Here is a 17,557-nt window from a genome sequence, read left to right as displayed (position 1 = left end):
TTCAAATTCCAACAATGAGAACAGGATGTGGTATTTGTCTATTTGTATTTCGAAGCAATTGTTATAGGCCTCTATAACGTTAAACGAAGAATTTAATAGGCTAATCGAGAACAAAAGAATATTAAAGGGAATACCATTTCTACAATTTTGCTGTGTCTAAAATAAGAAATAAAAATACGAATCTAAACTCATTTTATTTCCTAGCATTAGTGTTGAAAAAAATTCAATCCCTGTATAACATGCAAAGCTGACTGTCACGGACAAATCAGCTGTTTTTTGGCAAACTTTTAACAACATGCCATCTAAAAAGTCACAGGCCAGTAAGTGGACGAGATTTACAAATCTCCTAACAGCATTTGTACTCGTCTTTTATATCTCTCACATCATCCGTTATCTGATCGGGTGAAAAAAAAATATCAAAATCACAGGGAAACTTAACTCACATAATACTGTTTTAAAGTGGTTATAAAGCAACTAATTTTTTATATTATTCAATATTTTAGTGCATGCATTTTTTTAAATTTAACCAGCATTTTAAGTGTATCAAAACCATCAAGTTTACGGCCTACGAAGAAAGTACAGCATGGGTGCACAAGGATCCACGGAGCAGGTGACTAGATATAGAAACAAATAAATAAACAAATGTACAAATAAAACATACGAATTAATGGATGAAAGAATAAACGGCTTTAAATTTAAATAACTTATCTTATTTGATATTTACCTTTAGAGTGAACAAACTTGAGGTTGGAAAATGGAAATCAGAACTACTAGTTTCAAATTTGAACTATTTTTTCTATAAATTAAAGACCATTAACATATAAAGACTACACGGAATAAACCACACATGTCCATTTTTTACTTTTTTGGAGTAAGTGCCATATTCATGTTATAGTAGTGTATATCTATCACGAATAATACTATGAAAGCGTATAACCACCTTGATCCCCTCAATATTTAGGATTTTAAAATGATGCCACAATGAAACAGCAAAGGAGGTCAAGCACAAAAATCTAGTTTTCTCAAAAGTAGAAAACTGTGGTTTATCCCCTATGGTCTTCATATGATTAATTGAATGCCCTTAAACATAAAAAAGGTTTTAAATGTGGTGCCTGGACGTAAAGATTTTTTTTTACAATAAATCAAATAGATTCTAGCTATTTTTATTATAGTAATGCGTTTTGGATTGGTTGTTATCTAAATCACTCATGTTCATATTGAACATAAAAGAACGTAGAGATAATAACATCACATTTTCAAATTATATCTCTTAGGTGGTTAGCAGAGGTGAAATAGAAACAACGCCACAAGAAAGACGAGTAAGTTTAAATAAACATTTTTATTGTACACTAATTTATATTACGTGTACGGTCAAGTTCATGTTTGCGTATACGTTCAAGTGTTTATTCACGTTTACGTTTGCTATTACACCTACGTTTACGATTATACCAATGCCTATGCCTATATCGATGTGCATGTCTATGTTTATGCCTGTGAGCAAATAAATCATTTGATTACATACATTGCCTATGGAATCTATTGAATAATAAGCTATTCTACATCGTGTTATTTTTTTAAATAGAATTAGAAAAGTACTCCCCTGCTTCTGAATTCTTATTTGTAAATGACGTCACACACGTAGGGGGGAGGGGGGGTCCGTTATATTGTGACGGTGTGTGATGAGGGGGAGGGGGGTCAGATGGTGTGACGTCACTTTTTTGCACTATAAAAAGCAATGTTAGAAAACGAATTTTAGCCGTTATTTCGCGTTTTAGAAAACGGTTTTAATGAATCGTAATAGGAATTGATCAAAATACTCTATGTTGACAGAGTTCTGACAAGATTTTGGAAACAAATCGCTGTTTTAAGAAAAATTCAACAGCAATTTTGAGGGGGGTCGTAGGCTGAGATGTGACGTCATTTTAGGTGGGGGCTCTGGCTTTTTGTGACGACGTGTACGACGTGTGACGGAGGGGAGGAGGGGAGGTAAAAATCGTCAAAAAGCGTGACGTCATTTATGGATGACCTACAATTTGACACAAATGGCTTGCAAAATAAATGATTTTTATGTTTCTTTATTCTTTCAAATAGTACACTAACTAAAGTGATGGCCGTAATCGCGATCTGTTTACTAACGTTATTGTTCCACTATAAATATGGCTCCACACAACTATTAGCAGTGGGTCAAAATTTATGTTGCAGGCTACAAAAACTAACCTACTGCAAATTGTTATATAGATAAACATTGCGACCAAAGATAGAACTCGTAAAATTAAAATGTGATCATTTTTGTATTTCAGGTAATAGAGTCCATTGATATACTTAATAAAGTAAGTATACTTACTTAATAAAGTAAGTTTCTGTTTTCAAACGTCAAATTTGTCCCCATTATATCAATACTTATCTATAGTCTGAAAAGGAGAGGTATTAGGTAAGTAACTTTAGAACAAAATTATCTACATATATAAATACGAAAGTATGTCTGTGTATGTGCCTTTGTGTGTGTGTGTGCGTGCGAGCATGTTATGAAGTACACACCAAAGAATATTTTTGCCAAAATCAAAATTTAAATATTTGAAAAAGAGACGCCTCGTCGGTAGTGTGTGGCTATCTTAGCACCTGAGGCTGCTAATATGGCGTCCTACGCCGGAGGTCTGTGTTACTACATGACTCAACTGTCAAACTGCATCCAGTCTCTTCCGCCCCCTCCCCATGATAAGTATGGCATATACAGTCGTTAAAAAATAGCACCATTTACTAGGGAACCAGAGGTCGCAGTAGGCGCCCCTGCAGTAGAGTAACCGGTGACTCGCGAGAGCGCCACGCGACTTCCCAAGCGTTCGCTAGGGCTATCCTACTTCATTATTAAGGACCCAATATATACATTGCCAACTCATTTACATTTCAATTACTTAGTTCTAACACGTCTAGTTATAAACTGATAAACACCATTGATGAAACCCTTATATAAAGTTGCGTGTTTTTTTTTTACTAGATTACAGCAACACGCGCCGGCACGCAAGCTAAAATAATATAGATTTGAAATTGTTTATTGAAACACATCAATGTGAAATTATTTAAACCAACTCTGAACCTTAAATTAACACTTAATATCTACAAGTTCCTATGAAATCTACAAATATGGGATAAGTTTTATGAACTTTATAATAAAAGGCTGAAAAGTTTGATCTCAAATATACTGTTCATTTATATTTTTTTAAAAATTATCTTTCATCTTAATAGTCTTGTGTATTTTAACACGTTTTTATTAACTCAGCTTCGCGTGGATGTGTTTGTTGTTAAAATTGACATCGAAAATTAGCCCACTTCTGATTGCTCTATAGATCTGAAATTTGGCATGCAGGTTACTTTCGCCTAACAATTTCAGATGCAATCATAAAAACTAGCAATTAGAGACCGTAATTAGCTTAATTTAATTACGCCCAAAGGACCATAAAATTGAGGACATGATTTCTAAAGTTACCGACAAGACTGGAGGCTTGTTGACACAGTTACTTCGGCCCCAATCGATGTGAGCGCGCTGGCCGTGATCGTATAGTGGTTAGTACTTCGCGACAACCCAGGTTCGAATCCTGGTCGCTCAAGATTTTTTTAGTCCGTGTATTTATAAACACTTAGTCAATTCATACTTAATCAAGTCATTAGATAAAGTAGAAAATAAACTATATAAAAAACTTTTTTAAAAAACACGTTTTTCATGTGTAGCAACGGACTAAAAAGGAGAAAATAAAATACTTAAAAAAAACTTTTAAAAAAACACGTTTTTCTTGTAGACTAAAAAGTAGAAAATAAATTTTTCTTTTCTACTTCCTCGAGCTGTGCAGATTCTTGTGATGACTGACAAAAAACGTGGGTCGGGCAGATGGGTCGGGAAATTTGATGGTGAACGTACCCACGTTTTTTGTCAGTCATCACAAGAATCTGCACAGCTCGAGGAAGTAGAAAAGAAAAATTTATTTTCTACTTTTTAGTCTACAAGAAAAACGTGTTTTTTTTAAAGTTTTTTTTAAGTATTTTATTTCATATTGATCATCATTTCAGGAATTTTCGACAGATTTAGATGTTTTGTTGATTGGTAAAACTGGAAACGGAAAGAGTGCAACTGGTAATTCAATTCTAGGGAAAAAGGGTAATTTTACAGTTAGCTACAGCCATAACTCAGTAACAAGAAAGTTTGCTTATGATGTGTGCGAATATAAGGGTTTTAATATACAAGTAGTTGACTGCCCTGGAACCATGGACACAGAATATACAAATCCCGCTGATCAAATTAAACTGGTTTACAATGAGTTACAAAAAGCAATAATGCACAACACACAGGGCTATAGTGCCTTTCTTTTGGTTTGTAAGTTTGGATCACGTTTCACAGCTGAAGAATCAAACTCAATCGGCATTCTAAAAGGGATTTTAGGTGATGAATTTTTGAATAGATTTGGTATAGTAATACTGACAAATGGAGGGGATTTTGAAAATGAATGTTTAAATGATCGGGATTTCAATCTGTACAGCTTCTGTAGAAGCCAAACAGGTGGGTTCAAAAACTTACTAACAGATTGCCAAAACAGAATCGTTGTTTTCGATAACATCACAAAAGACGAAGCTACACAAATAAAGCAGCGTGATGAATTACTGAGAATTATTTTTGAACTTAACAATGACAGAAGGCGATATACAAACAAACATTTTGAAAAAGCCAATGATGCTTACAGAAAAATGATAGGAGCTGAGACAACAGTCATTGGAAAAGAGTTTATAAATGCACAGAGCTGGATTTTAGAAAAAGTAAGAAAAGCTCAAAATATAACATCCGTCGAAAAGAAAACAGAATCGCTTCGTCAGGTTTTAAAGCTAGTTAATGTGTTGCAAGCGCGGATGAGGACAAGTAATAGTGATTCGTTGCATAAAAATATTATGGAAACACGTCAGCTTATTGAAGCTCAGTTAAGTAACCCTTGCACCATAATGACAGCAGAAAGAGAACAAATTGAAAAAATTTTTAGGGAAATCAAAGATGAACTCGACGTAACTTTCCTTTTAAAATGCAAGTACTATTGGGAAAGATTTGTTGGCTTTTTTTAGCACACATTTTTCGACCGCCCATCTAATTATGGAATGTTAACATTATACATAATTTAAGAGTTGATTTTTTTACGTTAAAATATTGAAATTTCAAAACAGTGTGATATGTATGTAAATATATTTGTACAAAAAATGTTAATCCTTTTACAAGTAAGCAAATTTTCAGAATGTCTTAAATATAAAAGTCATTTAGACTGTTGGATTAGAGAATAAAGTAAACAGCTATTACAAGATCCGTGTTTTAGTATAGCTTTTTACGAACTATTAGCGAAAATATCCTGCCTTACTTGGTATCTACATATAAACATATTATTTCACGCGTTTTTAGTGTATATTGTTATTGCTTTAGACCTTGCAGTCTATAGAGCAGGTGAAGTAGATTTTATTTCTTTCAGTGACTTAGTCATTTGTGGGTATAGTGTAAAAAGCACTACAACCTCTATGCCCATCTTTGCTTTCCTTAACTTATGCAACCATCGGAGCTGGGTGGGATATTGGACGTCCAATACACTTGGATCCGGGATCTAAACTGAAGACTTTCGGGATAGTAATCTTGCTTCCTCCCTCGTCCCCAATCAAACAGCTCCGATTTCCGACCACGATATCCCACCGACATTTAGTAATTTAGTAATCATTGTTAGTGAAAGGAAGAAAATCATTTTCTTTTAATTATTAAATTCTTTTAATTATTAAAGTTTTATTTTTATATTTAAAATCTTTGTGTTAAATTAGAAATAATGTAAAAATGTTAAACAAAACACACACACACACTCATATATATATATATATATATATATATATATATATATATAGTCCTATACACACATATATATACTAGCTGCATACTCGTGCTTCGACACGGTGAATCTGTTTTAAATGTTCCAACTTGTGAACAAAACCAAACCAAACACAAACACAACGCAAACACAACTCGCAAACACAAAAGCAAACACAAACACAACTACAAACACAAAAGAAAACACTAACAAGAACAAACGCAAACTCAAAGAAAAACGCAAACACAACGCAGTCGCAAACACACAAAAACCACAAACATAACAGCCAACGCAAACGCAAACGCAAACACGAATACGAACACGAACACAAAAACTAACACAAACGCAAGCACAAACAAAACACAAATGCAACATGCAAATACAAACGCAATAATAAACACAAACAAAAAAGAAAACACAAACGCAACCAACAAATGCAAACTCAAATATAAATGCAAACACAACGCAAACTCAATCACGAACAAAAACACAAAAGAAAACATAAAAACTCAAACACAAACATAAACACAGACGTAAACCCTAACACAAACGCAACACACAAACGCAAACACACATATAAAAAACAACACACATGCAAACAAACACAAACTCAAATTCAAAGACAAACGCAAACACCTTTTGCAATTACGCTTTCCTTGATGTCAGTACCTAGAGAGAGCCTTTCCCACATTCTCTAATTTAACCATCCCATAACAAAAACAGCATTAAAAATATAATGTTTAAAATAGGTCACAGAGAAATAAAAAACACTACAAAAACTCCGTACCGACTAATCAAAAAATAATATAAACAATTTTAACATTAATCTATTATAAATATGAGTCCTTACGTAATAAATGCAGTTAGAATTTTAAAAAAAGAATTACTTAAATAGAATATTTAGAGTGATTTGACTTTCATCTTAAAAAATTACCTCCCCAGGCATAATTATTAAACATTTTAATTGATAAGTTTTATTTTACACTACTGTTTTTAAAATGAATCCATTTTTTTTTCTAGGGATCTGAGCGAAAATATTATTTGCCATGGATCCGTTTAATATGTCTTAGCAATGTGCGTGTATTTAATATTTTCTCTACATTATTTTGTTGATGTATGCAAAAAAAAGTAAAAAAAAAAATTATCATACCTTGCATATTCTTGCTTGTTTATTTTAAATCTATTTTTACATTTTGTTTTTAATTGTGTTAGTTAAATTACTTCATTTTCCATTATATTCCTTACATTTTCAAAAAGGAAGCATACTATTTTGTTTTTAATTGTTTACATTTAAAAAACACCTCTACTACTTAGTAATATAATAAATAGTCTTTCCCAAGACGGAACAGTCGAAAATGAGTGTTGTTTTCTTTTTTCTTTTTTTTTTTACATTTAGAAAAATTTCCTGTATGTTGATTTGGCTGTGTGGCTTCAAATATATAAAGGTCTTATGGATTATGTTTGAGTATGTGTTCACGTTAGTGTTTATGTATGCAATTTTTGTTTATGTTTGCGTTACGTTTGCGTTTATGATTGCGTTTGGAATTATGTTTGTATTTACGTTTGTATTTACGTGAGCGTTTTTTTGTGTGTTTGCGTTTGTGCTTATATTTTTACAAACATCCATATTTACATATGTACCTTTAATTCAAATTTTTAAAAATAATTTCTCAAACACCGGGGAGCTCAGAATGTATGATTTTTAAATGAACCCATAAGTCAAGGCCCTTTACAATAACGTTTTACCTCAAATGTTCAGGACCTGGCTGGTAAAACTAGTAACATAATAAATTTGAATTTTTATTTTAATGTGCGTTTTTCGTTTTTATACCAATTACCATATTGCTTCAACATTGTATTCATTGGGGACATTGACGTAATTAGTGACAAGGTGCATTTAAAAATGTAAGATTGTTTTTACAAAGCAGGAAATGGGATGGTTGAGAGTTAGTGGTTAAAATAGTAAAGTAGATTTCGAGTTGACATTGCGAGAGAGTGGTTACATCGAAGAAAACCAATCTTGTTTTATTTATAAAACAAAGACAATTACTATTTCAAAAGTAATGTTAAGACAATCACGTCTATAAAAATTTGTATAGATATAATGTATGATCATGAGGAAACACAACTTAACTTTTAAGAGTTTTGCACCTAGAGCAGTAGAAAATTGCAGAGAAATGCAATGGTTAAATAATTGTCTTGAATAATACAATACAATTAAAGATGCAGATGTGATGTACCAGTGAGTAAAAGACATAGGTAACTATTGTGGATAAACTTCTATTAAATGGTCAAAGAGACACAAATGAACAATTTAACAAAGCTGAAACTGAACGCAATCGATTAGATGTAATACCTAGTTTCCTCGTCATTGGAACAGAAAAACTTGTGAGGCACAAATAAATCATTGAGAGAATCAAGCTAAAGTGAACAATGTGAAATACAGAAAATTGACTCATAAAAGAACTTGAAAAAAGGACTATACTAAAACATTGCGAGTTGAAGGAGGGAGGCTGTGAGCTGTAGCGGGTTGAGTAATTGGTGGTCTCTTTGGTCCTATTCTAGGCGCTGTTGGTGGAACTGTTGCAGGGGCTGTTTGTAGTGCCATTTTAGATAAAGCACTTGATTATTAGCTTTAAACTTTCATAAATATTAGTTCTAAATATTTTTAAAAATTCGCAAGTGTTTTGTTTCTTGCAGGTCAGCGTGACATCCATTAAAATAATATACGCATTAAACATTGTATATTGTCAATTAATATATTTGAGATGTAATAATAGTCTTGTTCGGTTACACACAAAAAATATGTAAAAATGGCTAAATCTCAGTTAGCTAAATTTCCCTATGGCTTCAATCTTTGGTGTGAGTATAAAAACTGCTGGTCAGGAATATTGTTCTCCTTTGCGTTTTGTCCTGCTAGATCTATTTTTAAAAAGGTTTGTTACATGTTACACGCAACGCTGTCAATTTCTTAAGGGTTTTTATTTGTGCTGAAAAGGATTCAACTGTGATTTTTTAAAATCTACTTAGTCCAAACTAAATATTAAATAAAAAGTACTGTACTCGGAAAACTTTGTTGATGGATACAATAATAATATATAATCAACTACCATGTTGTGGTATTAGGGGTTTACCTACAATTACAAAACTTTGTAACATTGAAGCTACCGACGGTTGCAGTCACATCTTCTCCAGGATTGCTTAGGTCGGCCAGCCTTTCTTATTCCCTGGAGTTTCATTACAACGTTTGACCTCGTACCTTCTCATGGCGTGCCCGATTTATTTCCATTTTCTACAGTCATTTCTTTTTTACAAATATCATCAGTTGACATTAGATGTGTGAACTTGGGCCCTTTTGTGTAAAAGAAATACATATGCTGTGGTGAAAGAGCCAAATGTTAATGTCTTTATTATTTAGGTTTGAATTTGTGATTTTATTTAAACGCGATTTTATGTCAGGAACTTTCGTGTTACCACAAGTAATGTGGACATAACAGTAAGACGTTGACATGTATTACGACGATAAATAAGTTGGGACGCATTTACACGTTAAAAATGTACTTCTTTGCTCGAGAAACCTTTTAAAGAACACTGGTTGAGACACGTCGCTTCAAAATTTTACTTTTACCGAGTAAATTTAAACTTGACTAGAAAGCTAGTTTTTCGAAAAAAAATGTTTAAGTCCAATCTAATATTTTTAGCGACAACTAATATAAATACATAATTTTTGTATGTAATTCGCAGTAATCATTTTACATGAATGTACGGAAATACCCATATATATTTTTTGAAATACAGACAAATGTACTAGCTCACTATATTAGGAACACTAATACAAACAATTCAATAACAATCATATCTGGTTAATTGTTGCGCCGTTTATCTATGTATTGTTGAGTCATTTGCATGCAGTGCCTATATGTTTTACATAATGATAGTATTTTATACGTTTAAATATAATGTGAATGAAATTCTTATTGCTGAATATATTTTTGCCAAACAAACTTTTCCGGCTTCAACTTGAACGGAACCGCCACAACACGTTTAGAACGTTCACCCGATACGCACGCTATGACATGTATAGAGCAGCGGTTACAAAACCTATTCATAATATTTCTCAGGAAAATATACTAACCTAGATCAGTGATTCTTAAATCTTTTCTACCCTGTGTATATCCTGGATATTGACATTCTTTAACAATTAATGTCGATTAAGTCTTATATATAAAGAATAATTTGACAAGGCGTATGGTTCATTTACAATATATTTCAAAACTAACCACAGGTATGGTATGCTTGAACACGTATTATAATTATCAGACCATTAAACCAAGAGCGTCTTTAATTAAAACTTCACAAAAGACTGTAATACAATATACACAGCTGGCTCACTTTGAAGAAACTCTGACGAGTTGCAACATGATGATTATACATTCTCATAGAGGCCTGATACATAGATCACAAAATGAGATTCGCGCTGGGCTGTGTCAAATGACGTCAAATAACAATCAACAACGGCGGGTGGTTGTAAAAATCCTGCGATTCCGCCGAGGCGTGACAAAGGACGCCCTTGAGAACACACTACTTTATGTCTCCTTATGACGTATTATGTTATCTATATATATAATTCTCTTCTGGTAGACGCTAGAAAACAAGCTGTAAACGCGCTCCCTACCACCCCCACATGGTCTGGTGAGCTGCTGTGGTTCACTCTAAATGTTTACAAACAGAGCCGGGTTTAGTGACGGCTATTAGGGGCAGATAATTTAGTTTGAAACGATTTTAAACGTAGGGGGGGTAACTAAGTGGAGTTTATTTTAACGGAGGGGGGGGGGGGGAGGAGGTGGGGTGGAAGGAGGGGGGTTATCGTCCTTAACGAGCTACTTATAGTGTTTTAAAGAAATAGTTTCAGTGGCAGCGTTGGTAGTGTCGAATTCACAAATTATGAATAACTGAAAAGTAGAAAAAACAACAACTAAATAGAGGCGTATGATATGCCACGGGTCGACTCGTAGGTAATATTGATATATACTTAAAAGTAATGTTCCTCTTTACATCTGCGATCCATTGGGCAGATGAAGCAGAGTTCATATGTTTCTTGTCTTCGGCATATGAAGGTATAGTGTGGTCAGAACTCTGCCCAGTCGCCTCTGGAACGTCCTTCAGTCACAACTTAGAACTTATGGGCTAGTAATGAAAAGCTCTACTCTTCGGCCACTCCATCCCATCTTATATAATCATGTTGATTACAATTTTAATATGTTAATTTTTTAAAAGTACCGGTACAGCTGGTAGACCAAGTAGGTGGAGTTAGGCAGTTATTCAAACGAAAGATAGTTTTTTAAACGGAATTAATAGTGTAGGCCTGCATTTTTAAGTAAACATTCTCAAGTGTAAGGCAAAACTGGTCGTATAAGACTACCCCTATTCTTTCCGGTTAATTAAGCTAAAGAATACAGGATAAACGAGACCTATAAACGACACCCGGTATATAAGACCGACACCGATTTTTTTATCTTGTTAATATAATTATTTTTTTAAATCATAAAATAGAAATAATACTGGTTTGTTTAGTTCAGAAATCAAATTACTAAAATTACTAAGACATATAGAAAGGGAAAGAAGTATTTTAAATTGTCATTATTTATAATTGAGTTGAGTTACTTCCCCTTCTTATACATTTATTTAAACCGCCAGTCGGAATTAAAAACAAAATAATTAAACACATATGTTTTTTTAAAAACAATGTATAAAAAAGGTCTTAGCTCGATGTACTCTAATTAGACTTGTATTGTAGCAAAGAACACTTTTTTATATCGTAAGCATTTTATTATTAAATATTTAATAAAAAAAAACAAGCATTTCATAAACTTACGATTTTCTTTCATAACTGAAATTAGTATCAAACTAAAGTGAGCAAAATTTGTTTTTAACTTTTCTTCATTAAAAAACGGAGGAGTTAAATTAGAACACGACATCAACCTTTAATGCATGATCAGCGATTTCTTAAAGACAACTATCTGACCCTTCTAAGTATTTGTTCGGCTCTCGGGCGTGAATCCAATCATCCGTGTATTTAATCTTGTTATCTCCCCTTTAAAATAGGATTTAGTAAACTTTTGATTCAATTAAATGTATAACTTTATTATATCTTATTAGACTTTGAAGGGGAAAAGCTCATTAAAAAAAACCACGAAAATCCTGATTTTCCGTCATAATGTGTTTCTTGCACTTTTGGATACTTTGTCCAAATTTGTATTAAAAAATAATAACTTTAATGAAAAAATGATGTGTTTAAAATACCATTTTTATGACCCTATTAATAGAAAAAATAATCAATTTCTACCCATCTTACAAGCTTTCTACGACAAGTTTTATATCAGTCATCATATTGTATATGGCATCATTGGAAAGCTGGATTTCTCATGTATTTGATAATCGTATTTTCCATCATCTCTGAAATACCCAAAATTTACAATCAGCTTTATAAATTACACAGATACGAGCTGACCCGTGTTGTTACATACGCCGATATTTGGTTGTTTTATTTTCTATTTTTCAGTAATTCATAATTTGTGAATTCAACACTACCAATACTGTGACTGAAAATAATAAAGTAATACAACATAACACATCTGAAGGGCAACTAAAGAATCAAAATGCTTTATAAAAAATAGACTTGGAGAGAAATGTTGTCACTGTTGACTATGACCTTAGTTGATCAACTCTGTCTTGTGCAAATTAGGCCCAGTAAAAGTAGACTCGGAGAAGAAAACTTATTAATACTTTTTAATATGAACTTAGTAGATCAACTATTCTAGCTGTGTGCAAAGAGAATAATTCTAATAATACAGTTTGCTACAGAAGTAGATCGTCACCACTCACAAAACCAATCTATACACAAGCCACACCTTCTATGTTTAAAAGTCGCGCGATCATGACTCGCCAACACATGCTGCAAAGCCATCTATTTTAAAACATGATTCAGAGTTTGAGACGATTTTTAGGAAAACCAACGTTCCTGTTAAATGTAACAGATAAAAATATGTGGCGGAACTAGAAAATAGGGCCACACCTCCAACACAATTAAGCATACATGTCAACTAGTTATGCGCCATTGAGGCCATTGACTGCGATTTCAGCCTGCTTTTCTTTTTGGATTTGCTTCCATAGCCTTTGTCCATCCAAGAACAAACTATAAGGTAGCAGTTGTTTGATTTTAGAGTTGTCTCTCCTAGAAGAGTGGCTGTCCCCAGCTAACGAGCCTCATCTGCCCGAGGGTTCGAACTCGAGACTTTTCGGTTTACCAACCATCAGCTTTACCGACTCGAACACGCCGACTCCTAATAAATAATCTAAAAAGGTTATTACAAGTAGGCCTATATGCATTCAAAAAAAAACAAATATGCTGTTTAGACTATTTTAACAACATATATAGCCTATACAATGTGTATACGGGGGGTATTAAATAGTAAGTACGAGCTAATGAAAAACTTCAAAGTCGAGCGAGAGGAGGAGCCATTGGGCAAAATCATTGAAGTGGAGGTGGGTATGTGTGGGTTCAGGTTCAGTGATTCGTTTCATTACAACGTACATATGGTGTGTGATAGTTGAGTATGGGTAGGGGTGGACAGGCGTGAATCAAGTGAACTACGCCAACTAAATTTAATTTAATATCTTTGCCTCTCAATTTAAGTCTGCTGTAATGCTTCCTGAAAACAATCGGTCTCAGGTATATGTAACATGAAAACTTTTTATGTGTAATGGTTTCTCTTGTGTATATTTGTATGTTTTTTTTCTTATTTATATTATTATTATTATTTAAATTCCTTTTTGCAGCTATGTCATTCTTTGGTATATATTTTTAAATAATAATTAAGTAAAGTAATTCCTTTTTAATTTGCTTACTACAAAACTATTAAAAGAAGCTTATGGTCAATACTATTTCACTATTAAAAAAAAGGGAAATAAGTGGTTTAAACGTTTGCCTATCCTTTACACTACAGCGCATGTATAATTTTTCTCTTCTACACGACAATTTTTGTTAGCTACTGTAGAGCATCACTACTGTTGTAGATGTGTTTGTTTTTTACAAAACCTATCAAGGTGCTCGATTACGTAATTTTGGAATACAAAGAAATTGCTTTTTGTTCGGATTGCAGGCTCCTTAAACGACCTGCCCCCCACCCCCATCCCCCCTCCTCATTAGGGGGACTGGCGGCATTATAGTTCCAACCCTGATAAAAATGACTTTTCTTTTAAGATATTTTTCAAAATAAATAGTCCCTTTCCATTTAGTTTTCTGCATAATCCAGAGGCGTAGCGACCCTTCCCGGCGCCCGGGGACAAACTTTTCGATTTGCACCCCCCCCCCCTCAAACTTTCGATTTGCACCCCCCCCCCCCCCCCCCGTCAATTTACTTTTCCAACTAATATATATATATATATATATATATATATATATATATATATATATATATATATATATATAAAGCGAGCGAGAGACAGACAGAGACAGAGAGCAAGAGATAGATGTCTGCTATGTTATCCACTGTATGAATAATGAGACACATCTGTTACACTTGAGTTGTGCTGAACACATCTACACAGTCCTGTATGTTTTAAGATCGATTTTTCAATGTTTAAATTCGAAGAAAACGACTGTTTCAACGAAAATGAAACTTTCACAGAATGTGTCATGAGATATTATAAAAGTTTTACCTTGATATCCAAACCGTCGAAGTCCATCATTTTCCACTGAAACGCGGGCAGGTATTGTTATAGTTAGTTTCAAAAAAAAAATCAGTAATATATGCAATTAATACAAAGTTACAGAATCAATACATATGCAATACTTTTATTTTTAATTCCAAAAATAGATCTACACCAGCTACTGTCATTTGGGGAACATTACCTAGATTTGATCTATTTTTGTTTTTAAATTATTCAACGTAATGACAACGGTAATGCAATGCATTTGATTAGGGCTACTTGGCTTAGTTAGAATGCAAGAAATTCTGATTTAATCAAAGCCTCTTGTAATTTTGTATCTATTTATGAAAACCTTAGAATGTGTTTGGCATATTAGGAAATCCTGAGCTAATGGGTTTCGACATTGATTATTTATTTTTACACATCTTAAGACAGTCTTAAAACTTATTAACGAAAGAAAACAAAAAATGGGAGTTTACGTACCACTGAAATGTATCGTATCTTTTCTTCTAGGTTGAGTTTTGGACCATCTTTTTACTGTCTCGTATATACGAAGTATAGAGAAAGTATTGTAATCGTGCAAAAAAAAATCGAGATTTTTACAAATCTCGACGTTTTACACTTCCATGAGTCGGTAAAACATAATTTTGCAATCTTGTTCGTATGTCTGTGTGTGTATATGTGTGTATATGTGTGTGTCTGTGTCTGTAAACACGATAACCTGAGTACCGTTATAGCTAGGTTGATGAAATTTCATATATAGTATTTTATCAAAATCGTAGATCTGTATCAACTTTTTCTACTTTGAATTTTTTAAAAGCCTATAACTTGAGTACTATTTCAGATAGATAAATGAAATTTCACACGTAAGTAAAAGATCTAATCCTCTACTTTCGATCAAATTTTGAGTAAATTCCGTTTACCGAAAGTAGTAATTTACGCTATTTCCGATTTCTCAAAAAAACGCATATAAATTTATAAAGCACTAAACATATATTCCGCACTATTTTGCATATTTTGTTTTGGCGTTCGCTTGGTGCGCAATTCTTTTTTCTACGAGATTCTATTCTATTTTTAAAAGTTTAAGTAATTAAAAATCATGTCTATATTCCGAGTTGCAATCCCACGTAGTGTTATATAAGAATATTCGAGAAAGTTTAGGGGGGATCAATCCCGGTTTATTTGTCTTGTGGTAGTATTCTTCTATTCTGCTCTGTCTTCCTCACTCCTCAGTGCAGCTCCCAGTGTTAAACCCATCAATGTCTTCATGTTGTCTATCACTTTTCTTATTTAGTAATATTTAGTCCTCCTTATTCGTGCTTGGCTGACACTGTTTCTCGTAGTCCTGCTTGACAATAACCATCTTTTCCAGCTGCGCCTACTATCATGAAACATTTTTTTGTTGTTGTAATTTTGGGTAAAATATAGGCTTACTAAGCCGGTTGTGAGATTCTGTACAATAAACATTAAATTTGAAACTGACAAACTTTGAACTTTAAGAGGACAGGACTATGAATGGTGTATATTAATCATAAATAAGCGTGTATACGGCATAAGGGTTTTCCATTTACACTTAAGTAATTGTGTTGGACGACGATGATGGACTATATAATATTAGAATATATTTATTTGAAATAATTGCAACACATAATTGTAATCAAGATTATCTTTATGTCTCTATGGCCCATGTGGCTGTTCGCAATCCGAATGCTGCCTCAGTTACAAATTTAGATTAATTAAATTAACATCATCATTTGAAATAGAGTTTGTAAAAATTACTTATGTGTGAATCAATAACCGATTTTTGTTTTATATTTCAGGTCAAAATGGACACATCAAAGAAAACAGACCTAGTTTTAATTGGTAAAACTGGAAATAGTAAAAGCTTAACTGGAAACTCTATACTTAGAAGTAAAATGTTCGAATCAACTGGTTCCATGACTTCAATAACTAAAGACGCCCAGTTTGAAGTTTGCCAATTTGAAGATAGAATAATAGAGGTCGTTGATGCTCCAGGAACTAATGAAACGGGTGTTGAGGAAACGAAAGCAATAGATTTAGTTGTAAATGCAATAGTTAAAGCTTTAGAAATAAATCCTGAGGGATTTCATGCATTTTTGCTTGTTCTTAGGTATGGCCTCCGTCACACAAATGAGGAGGAGAAAGCGATTAATATTTTAAAAGGAATATTAGGGCAATCATTTCTTAAAACATATGGCATCGTTATAATGTGCGGTGGAGATGATTTTCTACATGATCATTGCGATAAAAAAGTTTCATGTAAAGATTATTGCTCAGGACAAGTAGGATCATTTAAAACGCTTTTGGAAGAATGCAATGGTAGAATAATTTTATTCAATAATAGAGCAACAGATGAAGCTGTAAAATACCAACAAGTGAAAGATTTGGTTACAATGGTGGATCAACTTCCATCTAAAGGTGAAAGATACACAAATGAACATTTTAAAAAAGCTGAAAAAGAACGTAATCTATTGTATGTAACTGCCAGTGTCCCAATGATTGAAAAAGAAACACTAGTGCAACATAAAATAATCCTTTACAGAATAAATCTTATTCAAAGTGAACCTGGTGAACAAAAGAAAATTGACTCGTTTAAGCAGCTTTTGTCTCACATTGAAAACTTAATTCAAGAAATAGAAACTAAGGATAAAGGAACGGGTGCTTTAAAATTTATATGGGAAAATGTGCAAAACAGTAAAACAGCCGTTAATGATCTGATTGTTTCGTGTCAAGATGTGATTCGAGAGAGGGAACAGATTAAAACAACTGAGGAAAAATTTAACTAAGAGAGAAGCGCAGAGCTAGAAAGGTTCATAGACAAACTTGAAAAGGAAAGCGCTGCTGCTAAAAAATGTCGAGAAGAACAAATGAAAAAACTTAATTGTCAGCTAGAAATTCAAGAAACGACTTATCAAGAAATAAAAAAGAAAGCAACAAACAACTATTTT

The 17,557-nt window shown here is 33.2% G+C and overlaps 2 protein-coding genes and 1 long non-coding RNA gene across 3 annotated transcripts; all 3 read left to right on the top strand.

Moving 5' to 3' along the window:
* The first annotated feature begins 531 nt into the window (after positions 1–531).
* Positions 532–2,331, top strand: LOC131944158 (uncharacterized). Its single transcript, XR_009386997.1, has 3 exons — positions 532–610; positions 1,275–1,319; positions 2,301–2,331. It is a non-coding gene; the product is annotated as an uncharacterized LOC131944158 (long non-coding RNA).
* Positions 2,332–2,633: 302 nt separating this feature from the next.
* Positions 2,634–5,100, top strand: LOC131944163 (GTPase IMAP family member 9-like). Its single transcript, XM_059304683.1, has 2 exons — positions 2,634–2,652; positions 4,076–5,100. The coding sequence occupies exons 1-2, from the start codon at positions 2,634–2,636 to the stop codon at positions 5,098–5,100; spliced, it is 1,044 nt and encodes a 347-aa protein (XP_059160666.1).
* Positions 5,101–16,504: 11,404 nt separating this feature from the next.
* LOC131944162 (uncharacterized) lies at positions 16,505–17,395 on the top strand. The gene has a single exon (XM_059304682.1). It carries the CDS (start codon positions 16,505–16,507, stop codon positions 17,393–17,395), a length of 891 nt encoding a protein of 296 aa, XP_059160665.1.
* Positions 17,396–17,557: the final 162 nt, after the last annotated feature.

Source organism: Physella acuta, unplaced genomic scaffold, assembly GCF_028476545.2.
Source record: "Physella acuta isolate Inbredline_101_S28 unplaced genomic scaffold, ASM2847654v3 ptg000484l, whole genome shotgun sequence".
Taxonomy (NCBI): Eukaryota; Metazoa; Mollusca; class Gastropoda; family Physidae; genus Physella; species Physella acuta.
Note: the sequence above shows the minus strand (reverse complement) of the source record. Positions and strands in the feature narration are given on the sequence as shown.

Excerpts from the sequence above, each read along its gene's own strand:
- LOC131944162 (XM_059304682.1), top strand. The coding sequence starts at position 16,505 with ATGTTCGAATCAACTGGTTCCATGACTTCAATAACTAAAGACGCCCAG.